Source organism: Mus pahari, chromosome 1 (assembly GCF_900095145.1).
Source record: "Mus pahari chromosome 1, PAHARI_EIJ_v1.1, whole genome shotgun sequence".
Classification (NCBI taxonomy): domain Eukaryota; kingdom Metazoa; phylum Chordata; class Mammalia; order Rodentia; family Muridae; genus Mus; species Mus pahari.
In genome coordinates, this window is record NC_034590.1 from 1,626,853 (window position 1) to 1,635,801 (window position 8,949).

An 8,949-nucleotide genomic window follows, 5' to 3' on the forward strand; every position below is an offset into this window, starting at 1 on the left:
GCACGCCTTTAATCCCAGCACTCGGGAGGCAGAGGAAGGCAGATTTCTGAGTTCAAGGCCAGCCTGGTCTACAGAGTGAGTTCCAGGACAGCCAGGGCTACACAGAGAAACCCTGTCTCGAAAAACCAAAACAAACAAACAAACAACAACAACAACAACAAAAAGATGCTGAGGCAAGAGGATTTTGAGTTCAAAGCAAGCCTGAGCTATATGGTGAAACCAGAGAGAAAGACAAAGAGAGAGACAGAGAAATATCACACACTCCCTCTCATATGTAAAACCTAGAGTTAAATATATATTAACTATATAGAATAATTTTATACATATTGTATATTTTTAGGTATCGTTAGATATATAAATATTATATATAAATATCCAATATTCTATATAATTATACCATACATCATATATATCATCATATATCATATATATAAAATCTTAAAACACAAAAGTAGAAGAGAGGCTATGAAGGAGAGGAAGCAGTGTAAAAGAGAGAGGAGAGAGAGGATGCTGGCGATGAGGAACAGCTAACAGTCCATATTCTCTCTCTCATGGGAGTCTGGATCTGGCCAATCACACACACACACACACACACACACACACACACACACACGCATGCGCACACACACACACACACACACACACACACGCATGCGCACACACGCACGCGCGCGCGCCCATAAGAAGGCAGCAGGAGACTGAGGAGGAAGAGATCCAGTGAGAGGGAGGAGGGATGGGAGAGGAAGGAAAGGACAAAGGTGACAGGATATAAACATATGCAAATGTCATGGCTGGCCAGATGGCTCAGTGGGTAGAGGTGCTTGCCTCCAAACCTGATGACCTGAGTTTAATCCTGGGACTCTGGAGAGCTGCCCTCTGACCTACACTCACCCACAGACACACCCTCACTCACATAAGCACACACAGTGCACACACACAGCAGGCACATACACATGCACATCCATACACACAAAGTAAATAAATGCATGTGATAAAAAAAAAACTCTAGGGCTGGTGAGATGGCTCAGTGGGTAAGAGCACCCGATTGCTCTTCCGAAGTTCCTGAGTTCAAATCCCAGCAACCACATGGTGGCTCACAACCATCCGTAACAAGATCTGACGCCCTCTTCTGGAGTGTCTGAAAGAAGCTACTGTGTACTTACATATAATAAATCTTTAAAAAAAAAAAAATTTATGTTTTAAAAAAAAACTCTAAAGAAAACCTTGTGAAACTTGCTATCTTGATTTTTTTTTTTGAGTCAAAACAAATCAACACACACATAAATGAAGCCCTGCACATAAGTCAAAGTTCCCTAAGGCTGGCAGTTATCTGTAGTGGCATAACTTGCTTCTAATACAAAAGTGGGTGAGAGCGCATCCCTTCTACACCCGGAGTTCAGTCCTGTGACTCCACAGAAAGCAACCGCAACCCATAATGGTCACCACAAAGTCCTGGTACCTACTGGCCCTCAGTGCCCGTGTACCTTGTCAGATAAAGTAACAAACCTGGGATTTGAACTCAGGCACTCTGGACACAGAGAGTCCATATGCTCTGTGACCTCCTTTTCTTCCTTGACAAAAGCTCATATAGCCCAGGCTAGCCTGAAACTCACTAGGTAGTCAAGGCTTGCTTTGAACCAATCCACCTGCTTCTACTTCTCAAGTGTTGGGAATAGAGGTATGAGCTAGTACATCCAATGGATCGATCTATCTATCTATCTATCTATCTATCTATCTATCTATCTATCTATCTATCTATCTATCTATTTATCCTGTAGGCCAGGCTAGCTTCAGATTTTCTTGTTAGCCAAAGCTGGTCTTGAACTCCTGATTCTATTGCCTTAATATTCTGAGTCCTGGGATTAGAGTCGCCTCACCCTGTTCCCATCACCTCCTAATAAATAAAAGATCTTCCCAGCCTGAAGTAGTGGTTCATGCCTGAAATCCCCAAATTTGGAAAGCTGAGGCAGAAGGATCGAGAATTCAAGGCTAGCCTGGGCTACAGATGAAAACTCTATCTTAATAGACCAGATGTTTTAAAAATGGCCTGAGAGTCGTTCAGTTTGGTGGAGTGTTTGCCCCACACGCACAAGGCCCTGGGTTCAATCCCTGAGGCCTAGTCTCAAAAAGCAGAAAAGGAGAGAGAGAGAGAGACAGAGAGAGACAGAGAGACAGAGAGAGAGAGAGAGAGACAGAGAGACAGAGAGAGAGAGAGAGAGAGAGAGAGAGAGACAGAGAGACAGAGAGACAGAGAGACAGAGAGACAGAGAGAGAGACAGAAAGAGACAGAGNAGAGAGACAGAGAGAGAGACAGAAAGAGACAGAGAGACAGAGACAGAAACAGAGAGAAGAAAAAGGAAGAAGCAGGCATAGTAGTTCACTCCTGCAAACTTAGCACCTGGAAGGCTAAGACTGAAGATACAGGGAAACTTTCAGGTTATCCTGGGCTACAAGTGTGAGAAACTCTCAAAAGAATAAAACAAACACTTGGGAGGTAGAAGCAGAAGGTTCAGGAACTCAAGGTCAGCCTGGGCCACAAAGCAAATTTGAGGCCAGCCTGGGCTACATGAACCTATTTCCAAAACCCAGAGGAGATGGAAGGGACCTGTTTTCTGTCAGAAAGAAGAAAAGAGGGATAGAGAAAGAGGTGGTGGCCCCTTTCCCTCGTTCCCCACCATCATTCACTGCTTTCTTCCACAACTGGTTTCAGAAGTCAGGGTAAGAACATGCCAGGCCCTGAGATAAGATAGCAAGGCAGAGAACCAGGGCAGTCCTTCAGAGCTGAGGCACAGCAGCTTGTGATGAGCTGATTACCACCATCATCCTTCCCCACTCAGTGGGGCGAGAGCCTGCTGAAATCCCATTTCACAGAGGCACACCACTGAGGCTGGAAGGGCAAGTCACCAGCCTGGGCTTCTCAAACTGAGCCCTTCACCCAACAGAGTACCTCAGGGCTGAAGAAAGAGCAGCAGAATGAGGTGAGGGGTCAGGAACACTTACCCGGGTAGGACAGATGGACTTGCTCTGGTGTCACATGAGGATACTCTGGGGTCCCCTGGACTCCCAGGGAGAAAAGCAGGAGCAGACAGAAGAAGAGCCAGCCTCCAAGAAAGGGGCTCATGGTAGGAAGAAAGGGGGATGGTGGGAAGCCGAGTGGAACGCGTGGATGTGATCAAATTCCGTTGGTGGGTCCCACAGAGGATGCAGAATGGACCGATGCCAGGCAGAGCCGTGTGTCCGTCTGTCAGGATGTCCGTGGGGGAGGAAGACTGAATGACTGAAACGTCTCTGAGGGGAGTGGTGAAGGAGATGCTGGTGAGAGAATAATTAATGAGGTTTCTGAGCCTTGCTGCTCAGCACTTTGCATAGATTAATGGCAGGAGGCCTCACAGCATTCCTATGAAGTGGTGGCGACAGATATCACCAACCCAGTCACATATAGGAAACTGAGCAACCGAGTGACTCAGTGGCACGGCTAGGATGAGATGCAGCTGAGTTTGAACCCTTCCAGCCCAGGCTCCTGTTCCTGGGAAGGGGCTGGGGGGCTGGGGGAGGGGATGCCTTTGACAAAGCCATCCCCAACATCTCTGCCTTCTCTTAGCGACTTATTCCTCAAATTCTTAGTATCCCATTGTACGCTCAGCCTCTCTAGTTCATCCTCAGATTTCCACTTATTCCTCGGGACCCGATAACTCCATCTCTACTCCCAGATTCCTCACCTGCCTGGAGCGGCTTCTTCTCATTCCCCTACCCAACATCCCATCTTGCCTTCAGATCTCTCTCCTCCCCGGGCTCCACCCTCATCCCAGCTGCCTCCCCAGCCCTGAACCTGCATGTGCCTGAACCCCGGTTTCTCCTCAGCTCCCAGGCTGGCTGAGGTTCTGGAGTTCGGTCCACCTGCCCTCGGAACCTGTACAGGTGCCTCGGGTCTGAAGGAACCGTCCACCGAGGGCCGAGAGCTGGGTCGTGGGGTGGGGGGCGCAATCGGGAAGGGGACGCCGGCTCACCCTCAGGGGCGCGCCAGTCGCCCTCACGGTCCTTTCGGTCACCGATGCGCTGCAGTATTTATGAGCTTGCAGGGACACAGGCTCCCGCCGCCCACAGGTGTCCCAGCCCCGGAAGAGCCGGCTGCTTCAGGTGACGGGCTCCCCAGACAGCCCGAGCCCCGTGTCCCACAGGTTCGGCCGGTCCCTGGCGCCCCACGCCCACCCTCACGCCCCCCTCAGGGTGGGGCGCAGAAAGAGGGGACCCAGAAAAGCATGGGACGCCGACACTTCTGAGCCAGACAGCAGGTTAGCGCCGGGACAGGTAAGGCTGCCCTGTCCCCAGGCGTCCCACCGCCCCAGCTGCGGAGACCCCCTGGTGACAGAAACCCACCCTCAGTCCCAAGGGAGGCCGCGACCCCGGGGTTCCCATCTATCTCCGTCGAGCCCTCAGCATCTTCCTCTCAGCTCCTTCCTGCTTCCCAGAGCCGGGACTCCCCCCTCAGACCCCGCAGGGTATCCTGGAAAACACAAACTCCAAAGGCCCTGGTGACAATGGCGTTTGTGAGCCCGGCGCCCTAGGCGCAGTTGCTCAATATCGCTGCAGCCTGTTTTCTCACCTGTAAAAAAGGAGGAGATGGCTGGCGCATACCCCGGTGTGCTACCCTAAAAACCAAGTTCAAGTCCAGAACCCGCCTGCCTTCCAGAGTCTAGGTGGGAACAAGTGGAATTTGAGCTGTCTAGATGCTGAAGAGTCCTTCAGCAAAGTACGCTTAGGGTTCCCCAGATCCACCGCAGACTCGTTCTTGGGGGGAAAAGAGGTTTTCTGTCTTACACGCATTTTCTGTGCGATGACTCTCTGGCTCGGCTTTGTAAGCAGTGTCTGGGGCTTTGGAGGTGGAGCTTGTGGAGTCTGACTCCGGGCGGGCGAGAGTCCCGGGTCTTTAGGACTTTTGAACTCCCTACCCCTTCTAGAATCTTCATTATAGCTTAAAATGTAATAATAATAATACATGATAAATCACTCGGGTCTGGGGCTAGTGTTGCACGTCCTTTATCTCCTGCACACCGGAGGCAGAGGGTCCTTATGAGTTCAAAGCCAGCTAGCCTGTTCTGTGATGAGTTCCAGAGCTACACAGAGTGTGAGCCTGTCTCAAAGATAAAGAAATCACTTGGTCGTAGCGGTACACCCCTTAATCCCAAGCTGTAGGAGGCTGGACCAGGAGGCCAGGAGTCTGAGGCCAGCTAAGCTCTCTAACAAGACCCTATCTTAAAGCAAAACACCACAAACAACTCTATCAGTTTCAACTCTGGCTCACCGCTACTCTGGCAGCCACAATCAAAACCTCTCCTTGTTATTTTTCCTGGTGGCCTTCCAGGATAGAAGCTTCTTAGCCAGGTTTTATGCAAAGGGTGCCTACTGCCAACCTACTGAGACTCCTGGCTGATCCTGTTTTTACGCCACCAAGTTACGGACAGCCAGATATTTTTAAAGCAAGTGTGTCATACAGAAACACATGTGCTTTCTCATTTGTTTATTTGAAAACAGGATTTTATGTAATCCGGACTAGACTGGAACACACTCACTCCGTAGCTGAGGCTAGCCTGAAACGCCTGATCTTCTTGGCTCAGCCTATCAAATGCTAGGATTACAGGCGCGTGCCGCAATGCCTGGCTTGTTGGTTTGTTTGTTTTAAATTCTTTATTACATCTATTTATTTGTATACCTGTGAATTTGTTTGTATTTTGGTGGGTCCAAGTGTTGGGGTTTATTTATTTATTTATTTTTAAGTTGAGAGGTCTTGAAATGTAGTCCAGGCTGGACTGGAATTTACTATGTATCCTAGGCTAGCCTCCAGCCTTTTCTGCAGTCTGTCTACTGTGTGCTGGGATTGCATCCACCACCACACCAGGCAACGCTGGCTCCTTAGTTCATTAAACGTCAAGTCTAGCATCAGATCCAAAAGAACAGGTAACCTGGAAGCTTGTCTTCCACTTTGTGTGTCCCCCCCCCCCAGAGGAAAGCCTTATTAGGAAAGTTCTGGCACCTCAGCAGCACAGGCAGCTGTGGAGGCCTGGAAAGGAGAAGCAAACCTTTCAGTTCCAAGCGGCAGCTTCATTAGGAGAGATGACTGACAGGTAGCAGGGCCCTGGCAGGGATTGGCTTCTCCTGGTCTAGAGCTGTTAAATGCTTTGGGTGCCCTGCAGGACTGTAATGGGATTTGGAAGCATGCAGTGGGTTCTCCTGAGACCAGGCCCTGGTCAGGTAATGACCTCCTGCCGCCCTCCTTGGGGTAGAAGGATGTGCTGAATTCCAAGTGCCTTGTTCAATCTCCAAAGCTCCAGGTCGAGGCACTTGCTACCAAGCAAGTGCCTGGAGTTCCATCCCCAGGGCCCTCAAGGTGGAAGGAGAAAACTGACTCCTCCATGGGCACACACTGTGGCACTCACATGCCCACAGTCCCACGCAGCCCCACCAACCAACCAACCAACCAACCAACAAACAAACAAATAAATAAATAAATGTGACTTAAAAAATTAAAAAGAAGCCACATATGTAGAGATGGGTCTGGTGATATAATCCCGACATTTGGAAGTCTGAGGCAGGAGGACTGCTGCTATTAATAGCTCAAGGCTCAAGGTCAGGTTTGGCAACCTAGTGAGGTCTAGGTCACTCTAGGCTAGAGTTTCAAAGAACAAAAGTAAAGGAAGGAAAGAAGGAAGGAAGGAAGGAAGGAAGGAAGGAAGGAAGGAAGGAAGGAAGGAAGGAAGGAAGGAAGGACGGACACTGGGCGTGGTGGTGCACCCTTGCAATCCCAGCGCCTGGGAAGTGGAAAGAGGAAGATTAGTTCAAAATAATCTCAGCCATATACTGAGTTTGAGAACAGACTGGACTGGACTCCATGAGACCCTGGAAAGAAAAAGAAAGAAAAGAGAGAGGGGGGNGGAGGAGGAGGAGGAGGAGGAGGAGGAGGAAGAGGAGGAGGGGAAGGGAAGGAAGGAAGGAAGAAAAGGAAGAAAAGGAAGAAGGGAGGCGAAGACTGCTGTGGTGGGTGAGAACTCAGAGCTCCTGTGGAGCTGAAATCTTTAGGTTGAGCACAGAGCATCTACTGTGGGCCCAGCTGTCCTGTGTTGACATCTAGCTAATGCATCAACCATTGGCAAGTCATTTGCCCTCACTGTGCCTCAGTTTCCCCATCTGTTAAAGGGGGTGACAATAGTAAGTTCCTGGGGTTGTAGCAGAGGATCAAATTAGATCAGATAGGAACCACTTAGAATCGTGTCTGGCACAGAGCAGGTGTCCTACATAAAGTCCCGTCCAGTTACCACAATACCCAAGATATGTAGTCGGCACAGTTTGGAAGATAAGAGGTAATAATGAGTCTGCTTGCCGGGCGTGGTGGTGCACGCCTTTAATCCCAGCACTTGGGAGGCAGAGGCAGGTGGATTTCTGAGTTCGAGGCTAGTGTGGTCTACAGAGTGAGTTCCAGGACAGCCAGGGCTACACAGAGAAACCCTGTCTCAAAACAAAACAAAACAAAACAAACAAATGAAAGAAAAGAGAAGAAAAGAAAAGAAAAGAAAAGAAAAGAAAAGAAAAGAAAAGAAAAGAAAAGAAACCACATGAAAACCACAGAGGGCTTTACTTAACCAGTGTAGGTCATACCTGTGTACCCATTGCCCTCTGTGGGGGGTGGGGTGGGAGTCCGATCTTACCAGCTTCCTCCTCCACACGCCCTCTCTGGCACCACATCTTTCTCTGCACAAAGGAAGTCACGGTACTGACTTTGACCTGCCCTTGACACTCCTACCTGAAGATACCTCCTTGGACACAATGGTTTCATTTTGCCTCTCTGTGCATGTGACTCTAGTAGAGGAATGTTATATGAACTCCTGTGCCTGATCTCTCTCTCAGAGTGATCATTGTGAAATTTATCTGGCCTGGGCAGAGAGATGCAATCCATTCCTTCTCATTGCCAAGGAGTACCCCATTGTATGAGTGCACCACAGTTTAGCTGCCAGTGAAAATGGGAGTTTATACATTCAAGACTTTGGCTCTTACAAGTAGGACTGCTTTGAACATTCTTGTTTATGTTTTGTAGGTGAACATATGTACACATTTCTTTTTAGGTATAGAGCAAAGAGTAGAATGTCTGGCTTGTAAATATATGTATGCTATGTATGTGTGTATGTATATGTATAATGTATATGAAATTATATCCATATGCATGTGTATAAATGTCTATGTGTATGTAAATGTATAATGTATATGATGTATATGTATATACATATGTGTGTATGCATATGTGCATATATATGTGTTTATAATGTATATATACATATGCATATGAATTTGCTTGTATATATGTATAAATATATGATGTATATGTATGTGTATGTGTGTATATATGTATGTGATATATATGTATGTGTGTGCATGTGTATGAGTATAATAATGTATGTGATATATATGTATGTATATATGTATAATGTATATATGTGTATGTGCATGTGTATGTGTATATGTATAATATATATGATGTATATGTGTATATATGCATATGTATAATGTATATGATATATGCTTATGTGCATGTGTATGTGTATATGTATAATGTATATGATGTATATGTGTGTATGTACATCTGTGTGTCTTTATGTTACATCAGTACTAACAGAAGTTTTCCCAAAGCAGTTGCAGTCACTTCTTCACTTCCTACCATTCATGTGGGAACATTTCCACTGCTCCAGATCCTTGCCAACACTTGGCGTTGTCAGGCAATTTATTTTTAGTCATTCTGTTGGGTGTGTAGTAGTAGCTCATTGGAGCTTTGATTTGCATTTCCCTGATGAGCAATCCAATTAGAGACCTTTTTTTTTTTCTATCTGGCCCTTTGGTTGTCCTTTTTGTGGTGTACCTGTTCAAATGCCTTATCCTGTTTTCTATCGGATTATTCTTTTTTTT

The 8,949-nt window shown here is 47.4% G+C and overlaps 1 protein-coding gene across 1 annotated transcript in view; it reads right to left on the reverse strand.

Annotated features, from left to right (window-relative positions):
- Nucleotides 1-3,136, reverse strand: part of Acp7 (acid phosphatase 7, tartrate resistant (putative)) — a 21,996-nt gene extending 18,860 nt beyond the window's left edge. The window contains exon 1 of the mRNA XM_029532239.1: nt 3,001-3,136. Coding sequence (XP_029388099.1) covers nt 3,001-3,121 — 121 coding nt within the window. The 5' untranslated portion in view covers nt 3,122-3,136. The remainder of the gene's footprint in view (nt 1-3,000) is intronic.
- Nucleotides 3,137-8,949: the final 5,813 nt, after the last annotated feature.